At 40.8% G+C, this 20087-nt stretch overlaps 1 protein-coding gene across 9 annotated transcripts in view; it reads left to right on the forward strand.

Annotated features, from left to right (window-relative positions):
- Positions 1 to 20087, forward strand: part of dlg1 (discs large 1) — a 311020-nt gene that overhangs the window by 79803 nt on the left and 211130 nt on the right. For 8 of the 9 annotated variants that reach the window (XM_012376102.2, XM_012376104.2, XM_012376103.2 and 5 more), the window contains exon 3: positions 14459 to 14595. In XM_012376102.2, the coding sequence (XP_012231525.1) occupies positions 14459 to 14595 (137 nt within the window). Of the gene's footprint in view, positions 1 to 9373; positions 9489 to 14458; positions 14596 to 20087 lie in introns of those variants that run through there. The other variant, XM_067350392.1, reaches the window with a different exon arrangement.

Genomic DNA, 20087 nt, shown 5'->3' on the forward strand with positions numbered 1-20087 from the left:
GTACGTGACATGTTATATTAAAAGGAAATTCCACGTCTTTGTGAAATAATGATATACCCTTCATTACTCATTAAGCGCCGACGCGGAAATTAATTCAAATTTAAACTTTCTCCGACAAATTGATTTGAAATCAGTCGGTTGTAAAGTGTACAACATAAAATAGCGCGCGTTAATCAATAAAGAAAATCGAAAATTATAATCAGAAAATAGTACAGTTAAAAATGGTCTATATATATTTTTAAAAATGGTCTATATATATTTTTAGCATCATTTTTTTCTATCAGTTAAGATGAAATACTCTTGTTACAAATTTGTGAGAGATATCCAACAAACAAAGAGACCTTACAAAGCGAGAAAAGCTACAAAGCTGGAAAGTTGTTTTAGTACTTCTGGTCAAAGGACAAAGGGCTGCGCCGATTTCAAACGTTGTCGCGGTTTTAATTTTCACCGCTGTCTTATGTGCACACACCGGTGAAATGTTTACAGTTTCTCATACATTAAATGGAGAAAGACGGATATATTTTAATTGAAACAGTTTTGAACAATCGTGTTAGTAAAATAATGTCATTTTCCGCTGCTAGTAAATTCGAAATAAATTTTTTAATTATGCGCTCAGTAGTAAATAAAACATTACTTCGGATTTCCTGCAATGAGTAAAACATTGAAATTTTATCTTGCGCACATATGCGCTCGCAACTTATTTCAAATAAATTACTCAGGTATTATTCATGTACTGTTTATCATCATATAACATTTCTGTATGATCCATTTCTGGTTCTCTCATGAACATTAAATTCGTAATAATAATTGCTTTTATAATTCCGTAATATCGCAGATATTTGTAAAATCGTAAACTTTTGAAAAATATTAGGCATGTTACGGCCATTGTCGAATAAAATACGGGAGATGGTCGGAAAAAAAAAACTCCGAGAAAAGCAATATACCAGCCACTCTCAATCGATTATCTGCGCAAGATTTCGTGTCAGAAATTGAAATTCCGCCTGGACTTTTAACAATAGCATTTTATGAAGTATGCAAATACATTCCACAAATTTCAAAACTTTATTTTTAAAGTTGAAAGTTGTTTTCATAAACAAATGTAAATATGGATATTATAACACATTTTTTAATTACACATTCATCAGCCTAATGTCATAGCTGTTTTTTAGTGTCGCTAAAACCATTTTTTAATTACACAGAGCAAAACACTGTCATTCCTCAAAATTAATTAAATCATGCATACACATTTAATTACACTTACACAACATTTAACATAGACAGGTAAATAGCGGTCTCTTTTAATGAATCTCATATTACATTAAAAAATCACGAATTCCGGTGGTGCAGCACGAAACAATAATTCGTTATCGGAAGAACATTATACTTTTCGCATAGAGCAAGAAATAATTTTATATTTTATATTTTTCGTGTGTATTATATATATAAAATGTTTCATACACAGAGACTTTTTGCCTTTGGATTTCTTTATCAGTTTGAATTTTAAAATATTAAATTTAAATTTTAGGCTTAGACGTGAACATTTCCGAATGTCGTAAGACAAAACTGCTAAGCAAGATAACATTCGGCTCGAAGCTGATGAAAGAATCCAGTTTCCGGCGAGAAGCGACGCGGTGAAAGATACGGAGCGTTCTATATTTCACCACATCGTACAGCGAGTACCATTCACTTCTGAGTTTCGACCCTTACGAAACTAACTGCGCCAATTAACTTACTCCCTCTCTACAAAGCAATTAGCGGCGCTTGTTCGATGCGCTGCAGTCACTTTCGCGAGCAAACTCGTCCCCGTCTTGTCGAACATCGCGAGACCCGAGGGCTACTTTCACGCGCGGTCAACCCTCGTGGAGGACGGATCCCCTTTGTCGCAATTTTTCCCAGCTACCGGTCGCTTTTTCCTCCAACTTCGAGCACTCTCGGTGAGCGGGTTTGAGTAAAACGACGCGCCAAGTTCTTTAATTTCCAGCGCCGCGATTAACGCTGCGATTGTTTAGCACGGATTGTCGCGAAATGTTAAATGCATTTATTATATCGCAAAATAGAGAATACGCACATTTTGCGAAAATGCGTGCAGCAAGATGTAATGCAGCTAATTATCCACATCCGCGTAACAGTCGCCATATATTTTATATTAATTTTGGTATGAACCGGATTTGCCTTTTGGCGAATTCTGCAAATCCCGTGCAATATTACGTTCACATGAACGGCATTGCAGACTGAATGGATAATTATCGTTAATGAAGATGCCGGCGTTTTCGTAGGAAGGTCATGAGTATAATAGTCGGAGTAATAATAGCTCGCCGTGGTACGAAGCAATATCGTGCCCGGCATATATATAGACGTTACAGCTTAATGATTACTTGCCTACAGATGTTGAATGTGAAAACACTCGTTGGCTCAATACCAAAGAATTATATTGTTGCGCCAATTTCGGGCGGAAGTAAAATAAACCACGGCGACGAACGCGTCCTCCATTAGAACGCGCTTCTCGTCTTGAAACTTGAAAATTAACTTGATATTTTGGATTCTAAAATATTGTCAGATTACATATACGTCGAAATAAAAGCGCGCCGCGCGAAGTAACATTTATTTCCGCGGTTATATCGTAGTTTTCGTTATATTTCCATTCTTGTGGCCGCGGCAGATATTAACGACGCTGCATTATGCCGCACTCTGTATACCATCAAGTAGGTAATGCAACGAAATATACGCGGTAGCGCCGCGGGTCGTAATTACCGATGAAAGATGCGCGATACAGACACGATCGGAAGTAGATGAAAAATATCGCGAGATTTCTCGTGCATTCGAGTGCATTGAAATTAATATTATACCGCGCTGTGATTGGAAATTATCAATCATCGTGAAAAGGCGCTGTTCTTCTGAATCTCTGCCTTATTTCGCTTTATCAAGGCATCGGCATTATATCGCGCATCTCGCAGGCCCGCCTCCTTCCATTTCCGAGCGCGAGGCGATGCAGCGGCGCGAGAATGGCTGGATCGCGAATCGCAATCGACGACGAAAGCTACGAACGCATTCGTGGAGCTCGGCTCGCGGGGATCCGAAGAAACGGGGAGTCGAGTAATCCTACTAATGTTCCCATTAGGATCGTATCTACGGCCCAGCCCAGCCACGACCCACGATACGTTTCTGACATTCCCCTAAACGCAATAATGCATCCGTCAGCCACCCGATTGGCGTGCGAGCGCTGACTCGCATCTCTCATAACACGTCCATTGCCGGACGATCCATCAATTTGGGGCGAAATAATCGACATTTTCTACGGCGTGTTGGTGTCTCGTATTTTCTTTCTTTCTCTCTTTCTATTTCTTCTTTTTTTTTTCCTTTTGTTTTTAACAATTTCGTTCTATCGCCGAGACAAAATGCTGCGAGAGTTTTGATAGTATAAATCGCAGGAAGCGCAAACCGAAAAACGTATCGTTCCAGGATCAACAGCGCGATAGATGCAGGAATCGTGTTCATTCTACTTACGCTTCGGCAACAATGCTCATAGACAATGGAAGAAGTAGCGCGATACGATTCCCCCCCTCCACTTCTCGCGCCGAGGAAAACCGACCGGGTCGTACAATGAAATTTCTTGCACAATGCCCTGGCAGCACCGCGCGTAGCGGGCAACAATGGCAGGCGCTCCTGACGTCGTCGTCTCGACTCGAGCGCCGGGCTCGACTCGCGATGTCACGTAGGAAACTCGATTTTCTCGCGATTAAGTACCTATTATTATACGTTATGACTCCTGCGAGATCCAGACTTCCTAGACCGTTCTTCGAGAACCACCACATAATTACGTCAACCTGAGAATATGACGTCGGCGGAAACCCGCCCGTCTCTTCCGCTGAGAAATTCTGCGGCTTTTTGATTGATTGTGCTGAAAACGCTCGCACGCAACTGGAAGTAGAGAGAGAGAGAGAGAGAGAGAGAGAGAGAGAGAGAGAGAGAGAGAAAATTATTAATTCAGAAATTATTAGAATGATTTTCTGTTGTCATAACTCCGCAATTTGTATTCCATGCATGTGTGCAATTCTTTGGTGTATTTTCCGCGCAAAAACGCTCTTATATTCCCGCATTATATTGTTTATTCTGAACGTGATTTATGAAACTCTCAGCTTCTTCTAAATTACTTTGTCAATCTCGCGACAAGCGACTTGCTTGTCGAACATTAATCGTCGGCACGCTGCGATATTGTGCTCGAAATAACGTTGTCGCGCACCTTTTAATTTTTCCGCAATTGAGGAAATAAAATACAATCGAGGTGGGGAGGGAGGCATAATTTCGAACGAGTTAAAATTTATTTATTAATGGCGAGAACAAGGGACGCAATAGTGGTCGCCCAGGGTTGATTGAGGAAAAATTCGATGAAATATGAATATTGCATCGGCGCAATCTCGGCGGGCATAATTTCCAGCGAGTAATTAGAAAGCTGCGTCCAGCACGATAGCGAATTCATCTCGTCCCAGCGTTAGCTTAAACCGATTATCAGCGTCAGTCTACGTGGCCGACCGACCGATGCCGTACCCGGTTCGATAATAAATATATGAAAGGTTTGATAAATTGCTGCCGCGCAACCGGTCTTCAGACACTACCGCGCGACGTCCACCATTTATCTTATCCGATGTACTCCATCGGCTGTGCGAAACTTGATCATTTTCGGAAGTGAACCTTCGAGCGAGAAGAGCTCTATGCGAGAGCACGTCGGAGATTAACCGTTGCATAATTCCGTTGACGTGCATCAATTTCGCGCAATCGCGGCTCATTCAAGGGGCTCAAACGTATGCGTCGGGCATTAATTGATGAATTCAGGTGAAAAATAAGGGAAGAAGGTCGTGCGCGCGCAATTTGCAATCGCACTGTAAATCACGTCTCGCGGCAACTTTAGCGCGTGATTTTTGCATTACGCGTATCTCCGCTTTATGCCCCTTCACGTCGCTCTCCCATCACGTCTCCTGTTTTTCCACTAAGGAGATTACCGCGATTAATTAATTACTCGCGAACGTGCAAGATGCAGTAATCTCGGTGCGGATTTAGGAAAGTCCGTGAAAATCAGAAATAAACAAGCACGCGTGCGTCCCGCCCGTCGCGCGGGACAAACAAGGATTAAAAATGAATTAGCCCCCGTGTTATCGTTCCCCATACAGCCGTGGAAGACTACATATATATGTCCTCTTTAGTAGGAAATATTCGATGTGACTGCGCTTCCTCGCCTGAGGGACGCGAAGGAAACGAAGACGAAAATTAATGCGCTCGCCGGCCGGTTTTCACGCCGAGAAAAATAATATTATGCGACAAAAGAGAAATGTAGGTAAATATACTTATTAAGAAAAGTACTCAAAAAATAACACCGTGCAGTAATAATGTCTCTAAAAACTCATAAAAGAGTCTTAATTAAGCAACCGTACAATTATCATATTTAAAAAGTGTAAGTTTGATCCTCACAAATTAGATATATTTTAGAAGATAATTATAATGTAAATACGAGTATTATATATATTTTAAATTTTAATATTTGAGGATTGACACACATATTTATTATTTAATTGTAAAAAATCGAAATATACGTCGAAAAAAAAGTTGAATGCGTACGTGTATTCGGTTCCACACATTTATTGTGTTATTTCATGCACAAAATCTCGTCGTCGAAACTAAGTTGTGAATAATGTAAGCAAAACACGGCGCGTCCAAGCCAAAGTAAACACGAGCATGAGTCGAATACTAATTAATACCGCTCTGTTTGCGTGTCAGTGTGTAACAAATGAGAATTGAGAGCAGTTGTTACTCATCCGCTGATGACAAATGACAACTGCGATAACGTGCGTTGCAAGCATCGCACATTTGAAAAAGAAGATACATATGAGATATTTCATTATCCATCGCGTTTATTTAATCGCGCAGCCTGTCGATCAAATAACCGATAAAATCAATTGATAACATCGAAATAATCGAATGAAAAAATTCGATTTGATGAAAAATTGTGATACTGTGTCATATCTGGCATCAGTATCTGCAAAGCGCAGAAAAACGTTGCCACGTAGCAGCGCAGCAAACGTTTATTACTATTTTCATCGGTCCCGGCGCGGGCGTCAGCGACGCCGTTAACGCAATCACGGTCAACGATGTCGACTTTACGTCAGATTTTTGCAAGTCGAGCGGTCGGTCGTGTGCTAACGAAGCGCCGGCGCGGCGGACGTAATTAAATCACCGGGTTGTAAAACGTACCCGTAGAAATGTCGGCGGCACTATTCAGGTGTCTCCCGTCCCACCTTTTTCCGCCGGCTGTCCGCCGACCGCCTCTTTCCACCCGCCTGTGCGCCATTCCGTCCGCATAATCCGATAAACGTGATCCGCATCTTGAGCAGGGATTGGTATCGGACCATCCGCGATCCTCAACAAGTTCGAGAGCAGAGTCGCATGCACCGCCGATTCGATGAACCATGACTATCTCCATAAATGCTCTTGTAATTAAAAAAAATGAATCGACTACGAGTGGCGCATACTCAACGTCATATTCCGAACGGCATACGCGAGTGTGATCAAGTATTTCGATTTAGAAGTCCGCATTTATATTTGAAATAAAGATAAGCCCGTCGCACAGTTATCGGATGCCTAAAAGACAATTTAATCCTCTTTCGGTGGAGTAATAATTTGAAAATTCGTGGAACATTATTTACTTAATTATTCTACATCCGATAGACGACAAAGTTATTTCTAATCGAATAGTTAATAATTTGGCCACTCTACGTGTGTAACATATTTTCTAACGTTCAGGTAGGTAGGTAATGTAGCTGAACACCGACAATCATGCCGCGATGTTAAAGCTACAGTATTCCCTTGAGAGAATATGGTTCTCGCCTATTTGGGTTGCTGCGCAGCTTATATCGCTACCTTTTAACAAAATTTGACTGTGCGGCAAAGCTATTAACTATGCGCAGATACGACTAAGGCGCACCGACCCTCCGGCCGATTGGCAATATCCAGGTCACAATGCGCAACCTCTCTATTTCACGAAGATTAGAGTACAATCAAATGTCTATGGCTGGAAAACAGGAAACATTAAACAAGTAAACGAGAATAATATCCCAAAATATATCTATACGAATTATATTAAATATAATATATAATAAAATTATATTAAAATTTGAAAGTCTACTTTTTACATCAAAAGATGTAGAATAAATCCAAACTTGTCAATTTTTCGAGACGATTTATTATAATTATCTCTCAGTTTTATTTTGTTATAACTTTTATTCAGCGGAGCAATTAACTAAGATATGTTCTCGACTCTCTGTATTATTTAATGTGTATAACATCGTATAACTAATCACAAATCTAATCAACGAGCGGCCTCGTTACGAACCTCGCAAACGTACGCAAATTTGCGTGAGATCATTATGCGTAATATTACACTTGTGTATAGGTGCATACGCGCTCACTGTATCTGCCAGTGATGTGCTCCGAATTCTCGCTCGCCTGCTTAATTGGAAAAATAAAAATCCAAATTTTATACCGCCAAACGAATACGTTTGCTAAACAAGCACCTTTAACACCGATTACTTGTTTTATGAAATTGTGCAGGATAAATAAAATTTTATTGTTGCATATAAAGGAATAACTATATTTATACAATATTTTTATGCTATTAAATTGCACTTTATGAAAATTAATTTGCAAAAAGTTGAATTTCTGTGAGTTGTCTCGCGTTTTAATTAACTGCGTGCGTTTTTTATTTTTGCGCTTACTAGCGCGTTTCATACACCTTTTTACAGTTTTCTCAACACAACGTGGTGTGCAAATAATTCCGACGAATTGTGCTGTGAAAATAAACGCATGCTGATCGCTGTAAGCGATTTACCGTATGCAATAGAATTTTCGTTCCATCCAGTCGCACCGCAGGTGATTTAGTTGCACACTACGTGTCGCGTCGCGCGTAGCTTTGCAGTGAACATTTCACACGATACCCGATGAAGCTATGCGAACTTCACCGCGATTCTCTCGCACGACTTCATCCTATCTAAAACTCACAGTGCAACGTAAAATTGCGTTAGTGACGGATAGATCGGATGATAATCTCTCTTCAATCGCGCTTAAATCGCGAAATTAAAGTCTGCAAATTTCCCTGAAAATTTCATTTCGGACAAATGACGTATAAAATTCAATTCAATTTAATAATTAACATTGTAGCAATAAAGGTAAACTGTTAACTTTAAATTGTTAATTCTTATATTTTCGTAAGTTATTTCTTATTGTACGTTTTTTTCTCTGCTGATATCGCAGCAAAAATAATTTAAAATCCAAAATTTGTAGTTCGACTACTTTACTGGTTGGATGTACAGAAAGTTATAAGTCTTAACATGAAAGCTTCTCGCAAGAACACTTCGCTTGCCTCCACCGAAGAATACTTCAAGCGTCGATATCCCGAGGCGAGGTTTCCGCGCGTACTTGAATATAATTACTGCTAAGAATTTCACGGCAATCCTGACGATCCGAGTGCATTAAGCCTTTGGCACGAAATCAAGCATCGTTCCGCCGAGTCTGCAGGATCAGTAATTGCGAAAAGATACGCGGTAAACGAGACGGAGCGTTCGGCGTGCGGACGAGTCAGAAATAATTTTGTCTCGATCGCACTTCCTTCTCGATTGTTTCACTTCTATCACGCGAAATTGATTGCGGTTTGAAAACTGGCGAAAACTAAAACCACTATAGTTCTACTATAGTGAATATTTTATGATTTGGAATTTCAAAATCATTCTTACTTTCCTTTCTTCACGAATTTATCGTCGTGAAATTAAATCAGAATTTTTTTCTGCCTATGAGAATCTGGCAATTTAACATGATTAAATCGCTGGGTAAGAATGTATTTCAATTTGTGTATAACGACCGCGAAGACAACTAACGTAATTATGTTAATTTGGAGCTGCAACTGAAATTGTTTGATTACGTAATTGTGTTACGTCTGATAGTTCGGTGGAGCAGATGTAACGGTTATCGGGTTAGGGAAATATTGGATTAGGAAAATAACTCGCTCCCTTTCACGGCTTACTATCCCCGTCGACATTCGGAGTTTGCGCAGGTGATTAGAACAGGCCGAGCATCGTCGGATTGAAATGTTAGCAACGATAAATTCACAGTGTCCGTCCTAAATATGCGCGCGCGAACATCACGAGCCATTTCGCACGCTCGGAGCGACGCGACGCCCGACGTCGGTCGGCTACACGTGGCGCCGACGCGTTAACGCCCTTCTCGTACTTCGTCGAAGACGGAAGTTTAGCCGCCGCGACACGTAATTTCCACCGACGGAACTTTCCAGTCTGTGTGTTGCGTGCGGTGTGAAGAGGACGATGAAGAGGACGAGGAGGAGATGAGAATGAGAACGACGACGACGACGACGACAACGAAGCCGACGATAAACTGGAGCTCGTTAACATCAACTGTGGAGACCTGCCCGTACGAGATGCGCTATTTCTGTAAATAACTTCCATTCCTGCTGTTCCCACTCGGCAACTTTCTCACTTTCGAGAAAGAAGAAGAAATGCGAGAATGAGGAGGGATACGAGATGGTCTCGTAACGATCTTTTTATATGGAACCGGAAACTGCGGGAAATTAAAAATTATTCGTCGTGTAAACGTTTGTACAGCGCTTCCACTGTCGGCGAAAATGGCCAGGACGAAATGATGGCGGACGAATGTCGGAAATGAAGATCGGCGAATAGGTGTCGAGCGGGAAAGTGGAATCGCGCTTGACTTTTTCCTCGATTGAGGCGATGGATGAATGAGGAATGGAAGGAAAATGTTAATTCTGTCGTACCGCGCGCCCGAAGCGTTTAACCTTCCAATGTGTGTAGTGGATTTCTACGTCGGGAACTGTAAACTCTTCCGTTCTCGTTCCGCTAACACCGCGTGTGCGGAAATTTGCTTCCACCATCGGATTAGGTTTAATCGTAGCGCTTTTTCACAAAGACGGAAATTTTTCTCTTATTAAAGCCATAGATTTGAAATTTTCCGAAAAAATTATGTGTCCAATGGTAGATACTTTGAATTAAAATACGGATGGTTTTATTGAATAAAATTTATTTTATTTTGCATTATTTTGCCATTGTTTTACGGTCGCATTTCATTATTTTAAATACGAAATACGCGTGGGAAAACTAAAATTAATATGTATGAATATTTACGCGTATGTAACGGCGTTATCTCATTTCGACGACGTATTGCGACGGAAATTCCAGAAAGTTTACGCAGCAATGGGTTTTTGACATGTTGTTACATTTATCTAATAAACAAAAAAAATGCGTTTGTCAGACGTGAGAAGCATTAGTATTCAAAAGTATTCCAGCTGCCGAAACATTAAAAAAACCTCGACGTCAACCGGTACCATGCAAATTTAATCTCGCCTTTTCTCTCGGCCTTTTTTTCGCACGGCACTATTGTAGAAGACACAAATTTTTTAATGCACCGCCATAATACATAATAAAGCACTGCGCTCGTAATTCCGCGAAGGGGGGGGAGGTTGAAAAAATAAAAGTGTAACTCTCTGGCAGATCTAGCACGGAAGACTGTGAGGGGGAGGGCAGGCGAAACGGTGGAAAATTAACGAAAACCCAGACTAGTGATATTTTTCCTGAACGCGCGCAGTTGCAACTTTTTTTTTCGTCGCACGCACTTTGCGGTCGACAGTCGCGCGGTAGGAAAAATAGGAGTATGCGTGTAAAATAAATCGCGGAAGGGAAGAAAAAAGAAAATCACTTGTGGTCGCGCCTGTTCTACTACGCAACGTCTAGATAAAATCTCGAGAAATTCCGAATTGCTCATTTTGTCACTTGTATTTCAATCATGCCGGTTGCATATCTTTTTTACTTTTTTTTTTTTTTGATCTAACAAAATGATATTGCTTGAGCGATGCTTTTTGGCAAGGATATTGTTACACGAATCTGGGTTAAAATAATTGGAAGCTACAACTGTGACAACACGTGCGAATATGATGTCACCGAATATATGTGTATATGAATATACATGACGTAAGTGAAACATCAACATGGCCCAATTGCGATATCCAAGCAACAGAGCTATTGCTATTGTGTATATTGCGAATTGGATTTAAGTACCAATAATCTAATTATTATTCCATCCCCATCAACGTCGTGCATCGATTATCGATATAGCTGCGTCTCTAATTGCAATCCCACCCATTGGCCTAATAAGAGAGCGAACCGCGATGGCATCGGTTACATTGGGCTAATTATAAAGGGACGATACTACGAGGGACCGTGTGATTGCCTTGCAATCAATTATCATTATGCATTATGATGACATCTCTAATCACAGCGCCGTAGAGTGCTGCAAAACTGCGCGTGAATTTGAAAAAAGGATTTTTCACGTACCTCCTGGTTACGAGAACAATTTTTCAAAGTACCGCTAAATCGTTAATTTTGCATAATGCAGTTTTATAATTTTCATAAAATTTACCGCGGACTTTTCTGAATTCAGTGCAGCATCACATTTATGGTTTCTCATCATCTTTTTAAAAAATAGCCGCCACTTGAAAAATCGGCGAGGCTTTACATTTCTATCTTATCGCGCGCGTTTTGTATTCCGAGATTAAGACATAAATCCTCTTACGCGGCGGTGGCTCGCTCGCTCGCAATAGCATTCGCATCTTTTTCTTTCTTTCACGGAGGTATAACGTCAGATAAGTTTCGTCACGGCGGCGCCGGCATTCACACAGGGAAGGCGCCGCCGCCTATACACAGGGTGTTCGTCATCGGAAAGAATTCTGCGCGCGTTTTGCATACCGACGTCAACGTCGCGCGCGCGGCAGCGGGAGGATTGAAATAAGTCTCCGATATTTCTTGCATTCCACGTGAGAAATGCGCCGGGTGATATTTAGACAGGGTAGTGTCGTCGCGCAAATGGTGAAAAGGGGCCGCCACCGGCAGCCCGAATAGGATTGATGTACATTTTTATCGTAGAATCAGGACGGCCTTTGAAAATTTATAATGCAATGACGCCCTCGACGACGCCGGCGCCGTAAATATCCGGATGCGCGGCTTGCAAAATTTCTTTACGTCGCAAACGTGAAATGCGACGCCTTAGCAAATCGAGGGTCCGCCCCTTTCACCTTTACCGACAGCTCCGAGGAAAGCGCACGACGTTGCTTGAGCAGCTATTGCCGCATTGAAGCTAATGTATAGAGCAGCAGTGCTAACAGTATTTTAAAATCTCCTCCGCGTGCAGTAAATTATTTTCGTCGCGGCTTCGTTGACAGAAACGCGCAAGTTCGCACAAATTTACGAATTTGATTAAGACAAAACCCTAAAGTTTCCTCCCAACTGACGAACCAAGTACTTTGCAAATACTCGCAACTTTTTATTTCGGAATTTTCCATGTATTCACACGCGCCTCGAGAGAGGTAAAGGGAAAAAAAGTTCTTTCGAGACATCAACGGCTAAACATACCGAATGGACTGGCACCATCCTTTTTTGCGCAGTTCTACAATCATCGCTGGAATATGGAAATAAGAGCGGGAAAATAAATTCACTTCTTCAGCGTAAAATCACCGTAGAAAACGCAGAAATTAAAAGAAAATACATAGTGATCTCTCATCAGCATTTGTGACATAATTTCATCGATTGCGGATCTCATCGAGGATGCTGTCGATTCTGTTGAAAAGTTATTCCGGCCATTTAATCGAATAATATTTGAATAATATTGTTAACATTTCTAAATCGATAAAATAAATATGAAGACACGGAGCATATCACGAAGTTCTTCGTTACAAACCGCTTGCATATACCGATAATAAATTACTTTGATAATTTACAAGGCGGGGGTTTTTCTGAAAGTGGAAGCAGCCGCATTATCTCGGAAAGGAGAAACTTAGCCCGCTTGACCGACTAACGAGCGTAATTACAGGGAGCTCGGTATTGCGCGAAACACACAGGTGCTGTAATGATGTAACTTGGAAATTACCTTTAGGAATTGCTCACGCGGGAGCAATTAATACGCGGCGCTCTCGGGAGCAATGCCTCAAAGCACTAACCGTAATTTCAATTCATTAACGACTGCTACGCGCAAGACACCCCCGTTCGCCCGGCAAAGAAATTGAGAGTAATGCTCGCCACAATAAGCGGCTGAAAGTTACGGGTTACGCTGGAAATTATTTTAACTCGAAGATATTATGGAGTCCGCGGGGAAGAGGAATTAAACCGCACAGATATAGCCGACGCTCTTCTTAAGAGGAAGATTGAATCTTCTGTGCAGTTTCCGTCTTATCGGTACACATAAAAGCAATTAAATTGTAAAAGTTCGGCTTATCAACGTTTTTCAAACAATTACTCGCAGATCTTACGGATGAAAAAATTGTCGATTTTTCTCGAAAAATATTCGACTAATTAAAAACTTTATAATATTAGATTTATAAGCGAAAATGTAATATTTTTGTAAAGTCAGATATCTGATGTAAATATCTCGTCTATTTTTCTCTTATTTCTTATCTGAAAAAATTATTTACTGCTTCTCTTCCTTTCGTTATAATTAGTCTACAAATAACTTAATCGTGAAGTGTAAATTTTAACGCCAACAACGAAATAAATGAAATGAATTTCAGTATAAGAATTTATATTTTGCATCTTTCAACGTCCTTGACCCAAATTATGTGAAGAGAGTGCGATCGCGATATGATGAAAAAATTTCATTTTTTAATAGTTTCCAATAATCCTACTCGAATCCAAGCAATGCTCCGCGATCCTCGTATTGTCACGAGCCAGCCTTATCCCATTCGCAACATTACATCGTGCCGAGAGCGAGCACGCTGGCAAGGAATTACGGGCTCCTTCGACCCAGACGACCTGCGCCCGACGTATCCTGGCGCTGGTGATATATATCCGAGAATGCGGCGCCACGACGCGCGCCGCTCGAGGGTCCACTCGAGTTACGCGAGCGGGAGCCATTGAAAATTATGTGACCGCCTTATCGCGCGGTTTCACGTTCACGTCTCGGGACCTGCGTCAGGACCGTTAAGATCCTGGACGACCGAACAACGTGCGAAAGCTGTTTATTTGGCTTGTAACTTCGCGCACAACGTGCGCTTCATTTGAATGACCTATGTATAACAATCAATATTAAGGGAAAACATCAGATTTATTATTCTGCTGTTGTACAACGGACGCGATTCCGTTGTATTTCAATTATTCCTGTCATGTCTCTTTGACTCGTTTCTCGCACTGGCGCACACGGACGGACTAAATTGAGTCCCAGGTCGAAGAGTGTCAATTTATCATAGCGTTCTCACGCAGCGTACAAGGTGCCAGCTAGATAGAAACGAAATGAAATTCTCGGCCGACCGGGAAACCGGCACGGTCCGTGGAGATTTTATCTCCGCACGCGGACGCTCCGACAGATGGTAATACGTCTTTTCCTTTTTTCCGGACTGTTGCAGATATCCAGGAGTTTTACGAGCTGACGCTGCTCGACGAGTCGAAATCGGTGCAGCAGAAGACGGCAGAGACGATCCGCATCGCGGACAAATGGGAAGCCAGCGACGGGCCAATCACGCCGACCTTCGCCCAGAACGACGTGAGTACGACTTTCACGAGTTTTTATCCTGCGCATATCAATGTGTTGCTTTGCATTCTAAAGCACCCCGCATTAAATACACGTGCGGTAGACCGTTCGCGAATTACGCCGCCAGTCGCGCGACGTTTTATCGAAACAGATAGAATTTCAACGAGATGAAGCTTCAACGTTGCTAAAGACGAATCTCTATTCTTACTCATTTCACTGTTGATATCGGCGTGGCGAGAAAATAAACGCGATGATCTACGCGTTGCGGTAGGCGCTAATCACGCACCGTGCAGCGGTGCCTATTCTGTAATTAGCGTCGGCAATTATGATCGGTAAGTCGATTGGCCCATGGGGGGTATCACGCGGGTCCAATCAATCGACCAGTCCGCCGATTTTAATTGCTAATTGTGAACCATCCGCCCGCAATCGACCGGGGCGACGTCATATCTACGGCGTTGTCACTGCGACGAACGATCGACGTGATATTCAGTCGGTGTGCTACTGCGCCGCATGCACCTCGCACACCACGATCACGTCCTGTCGGCTCCTCTGGCTTGACCAGATCGTTAGTGTAATATGTCGCGACGAAAATATTCAGGATCACGGATCGTGTTTCATCGAACGTGCAAGAATCGAACAAATAACGACATCCGTTGTTTTCAAAAAGTAGTTTTGAAGAGCTGTACGCTATTGTTGAATTTTCTGTCATATCCGTGGAAATTTGCGCAATTGACATGTTTTGCTCGGGAAAAAACGTAACAAACGTCAAATATGGTGTTTGCTACCGTTTGAAAATGGTGACATATAATGAAAAAATAACTGTGTAACAATGAAATGGCCGCTTCTGTCATATTGCATCACACATTGCATTGCAAATTTGAATAATTTTAGAGGAATTTTGCCAAATTTGTTATTTCCGCATTGTAACTATTCTTATGTAGACGCTATTATTTTCTCCTTTTCTACTGACTTTTCTAGTTTGTAAAACGTAATTAGTTGTTATTATTTCACAGACTATGTATTTTAGATTCGTTTTTTCTAAAGAGGCACGCTCAAGAAACATAAACAAGAAAATATTTCTCAAAACAATCTCTCGACGTAATTTTACAAAATTCATCAACTGGCATGGAACATGTTTTTGAACGATAATTTTCACCGAATCGCTATATCTTTTAACAAAATCTGTAGTCACATGTAAGAGACAATTTTGCACGACGCCCGTGAATAAATAATTAGTTTACAGCAGGTCAAAGATTATCCCGGTCGAACAGCAAGGCTTTTTGCGCACGTGAGAACACTAATAATAAGGCAAATTGATAGCAGGAGGACGCTCATGGGAGAAGTCTCGGTACTTTTATTATCGCTCCGCGCACTTTAGATCGCCTTTGTATGCGCGACACGAGCGACAATGCGACGTTTATATAGCGCATTCCACGCGTTTATTTCATCACGTGGACAGATACCCTGTTCACGTGTGTAACGTGGGTGAAAAACGTCTCGTGAAATTCTTGCCTCCGCGAAGGTAATGTAAACGAGGGTATCTCACACGGTGCCGTATAAAGCGGCGTTTAAACATCTCGCCACAATGCTTCTCCGGTAGGAAACACACCTATATTGCATAGGAAGCAGCGGGTACTGCAAACAAATCGATCTGTGACATTCTGTGTAACACTTCCTTCGTGGGTTTTGTCGGGCGAAATTAAAAAAATTTCAACCCTTTCTCCATCGTGCTTCTCACGATGTCGTATAAAGCGACGTTAAACATTTCACTATACGCTTTTCGGGTAGGAAGAGCTATTGCACAGAAAATAGTGGGTACAAATCGGTTTGTGACACTCTGTACATTGGTGTACTTTACTTCCGCGTGGATTTTGTTTGGTGAAATTAAAATAATACGCATCGCGTATTCCTACCGCGTTTCCTTCGATCGGGGGGGGGATTTCTCGATTTCTGAAATGAAAGTTTCTTTACATCTCCTTATTGTGTACAATGGGAAAGAAAGAACAAAACGAAATTTTAATGAAGCTCCGGATTTGTTCATTTTACGATTATGCTGGCACATACAGCGAAGCAAAGGTAGATTATACCGCGGATAACAATGTTTCGTGCTGAGCGAAGTGTCGCTCTTCCTCTCTTCGTGTATGTAATAAGCTACGTGATAGGCAGAGTGTTGACACGCATGCAGTATGTACACTTCCCATACCACATATGTGAACGCGCTCTAATATGCCATACGTACCCGTACGATCAAATAAACATTATTGCATACATCGATGCTTCGATTGGATTAGACCGTCATGGCCGATATTTCTGCACGGCGGAAGGTCGAGATTTCTTCTTTACATGTTTAATCATACTCCATTTCTTCGTTAATCATGTAATGCAAATTTTTACCATATTTTTATTTGAAAATTTAACAATAGAAATGGACAATGTTTTACTAATGCTGATTTACATTATTTTATAATATTTTAACAATTTATATTACTTTATAAATTTACACTACTTTATAAATTTATAAAATTTACATTACGTTATTATATACAAATATACATTACTTTATATTACATTAAATTTTATAAATTTATATTATTTTATAAAAGAAGTATATTGTAAATCGATATATACTTTCTAGAAGCTGCAATAAATCGATATTTATACCGTAATCCGCCGCTGGCGTGCAGTAAAGTTAATTCGAAAAATTTGCGTTATAATAAAACTAATTATCCCATGTTTTATCAAAAAATAAATTGACAATCTGAGTAACTCTCGAACAAAATAAAACGCTAAATTAGCTTCAATTATGACGCAGGAAAACAATTTTTACGTAATCACCGTTATATAATTTTCCAAATTTTTTCCTCAACGGCCTGTGCTGGAAAATGTGTTTGCAAAAATATATTCATGAAAATACATATTTGAAAAAAGGATGGCACAGAAAGGCCGATTATATTTATAATATGACTTATAGCTATTTTTATGTAATATCTGTAAAACAGCTTTGCATTTTACCGCGTTGTGACATTTCTTGAATATTATAACTTGAATATTTTAATATTTATGTTGAATAATATGTATAGTAGCTTGTTTGGAGAATGTGATGAAAGTTATATCATCATTAAAAAGGGATATAATGTCTTTCTACATGTCCATATATATATATACATATGTGGACCGCTATTATGGCGCTACTACAGTATTTTTAAAATTAATTAAATGTATGTTTGATCAAGCGTCAATTAAAATAATTATTGGACAAAGAACAAAAGCGTAGCTTTTAAATCATTTGATTTTGAAATGGTAGTTGACCAGAAAACGAAAATGTGAGTTGCGGCTTTATTGAATATTTGATAATTCAATATTTTATTGCTTATTTAAACGAGTGCTTTATTGTCACACCGATAATTAAAGCTTGCTAACCACTAAATATCGTTCGAACGATCGAAAATGATTACTAAATAAAATCGTAAAACATTTTATTCCAATTTTAATTATCGAATTGAACACTTGAGTTTTTTTTTAATACAGCGAATTTCGATAAACATATTTGGTGGAAATAATTCTTTGCTTGAGTTAATATTTCGTTATCAATAGATGCGTGACAGATTAAAAAAGAAATAATAAAATAGATAACAAAATCTGATTCAACTGATTTCAGCTGAGCTTGGATAAAATCTCGATTCGAGTTATCTTGCGTTTTACAGTTCAAAGTTTAAAGTTCGAGAATTACGAAAAAAATTTTCTCAAAGAGAACGGATAATTTTTGCTTTCAACAAGGCACATCGTTCTTTCAACTAAATGCTATTATTATAATAATAAAGAGTATTTAATTACCAATTCTCTAGGCTAGGAAATGATAAATCGGCCCTACAACGTTGAGCGACGCGCATCATTGCATCGCGCGCTATCGCAACGCGGCGCTCCCGAAACAACAGTTAACAACTTCTAATGGCGCATTAAACGCGGGCCATTACCATCGCGAAACACCGCTGCCGTTCTTCGTTATAGCGGCCGCTTTGCCATTCGCTAGCTGTCAAAACTTTGATATTGCTGACCGGTTGCGCTCTCACTTGCCGCGGGTTTTACGAGAGTTCAAAATCAAGCAAATAAACGCGACCACTGCTTTTTGAAATAGCTTATTTGCAACCGATTCCATTTATTATAATAATATTATGCGTAATATGACTAAACGACTTACAATAACGTTCACCCAAAATGGAAAAACTTTATATTCACTTCGTGAAAACATGTCTCGTATACTTCCCCTCGAAAATCAAATAACGGAATTAATGCAGAAAGTAGAAAGCTCACATAATTTACATAATAGCGAATAATAATAGATAAAAGTTCTATTTTAATATGGGCTATGTCATAATTTGTGCGGCACCGCTGCACAGGAGTGAGTTGAAAAAGTACACTCTTTGTTGCGCTCATTGCCACGCCCCGCGGATATCCGCAAATCCGGCTTTAAGGAGCGTGCCAGGCACGGAATATTGCCGCATTGTAAACGGACGATATTTTCCCTGTTTGTTTTCCATTACCTTCGCGAAAGGTAGCCGTTGTCGTCGCCGTCGTAGGAATATGCACCGCTATGATAAGGGTAGGTACCGCACTCGGTATAATGGAAAATTCTGCACCGTCGCTCGTCATGAATATCCTTCCCTCCACGGTGTCCGCCCTGGTTCTTCCTTGCCGAACGAACGCGATTTCCCGCGGGAAACGCTGAAATCGATAAGGGTCGCTCGCTCCCGTTCTTCTGACCTTTCTTTCGCGCCGGCCGGAAGGGGGCGGAGTGTGGCGCGGAGAGATTAAACTGTCGGTACTCGTCGTGTCGGTCGATTTTAAGTATCGGTAAACAATATCGGGCAATAAGTAATTTAATTTTCCGAAGGTTGGACGCTAAAGGCTGAGTTTCCTAAGCCGTTTGTGCGAACCAATGCGTTTCTCGCATAACTAATTCAGACGTATAAAACGCGCGACCATTTGCCGCACAATTTTTTGCTTTCAACTGAGATGTATTTTTGCATCTTTATTCGAGATGTGTTTGATTAATTTATTAATACAAATGAGGCTAAGTACGTATATATGTGGGACAAACGTATATAACACTCTGTTTAATTTTTACGGAATCCGAGATAAAATTTCTGCGAGGAAAACTTTCCTGGATCATTGAGGATTTTTAGGTGCAGCTTTCCGACTACTGGCGAGCCCGGTTAACGGCACGGGATTGCTTGAAGCTCCGAAGAATGCGGAAACTTTTCTTCAACTCTCGTGCCTCGAGTGCGGGGAATTTTAAGCTGGTCGCGCACAAAGCTGCAGACAGGCAGCGGGATATAAAGCTTCTCGTTTTTCCGCCGGACGTCGTCGCGTGACCTGACATTTCGCAGCACGCGGACGCTATCAAGACAGACGGCGCATTCCCCCGCGGGTTGAAATCTCTTTAAAGGATGCGTAGTTGTATGGATTTCGCTTCGCAATTATCTCATCGCGCGGGGGACCCGGGA

This window comes from Linepithema humile, chromosome 2, assembly GCF_040581485.1.
Source record: "Linepithema humile isolate Giens D197 chromosome 2, Lhum_UNIL_v1.0, whole genome shotgun sequence".
Lineage (NCBI taxonomy): Eukaryota > Metazoa > Arthropoda > Insecta > Hymenoptera > Formicidae > Linepithema > Linepithema humile.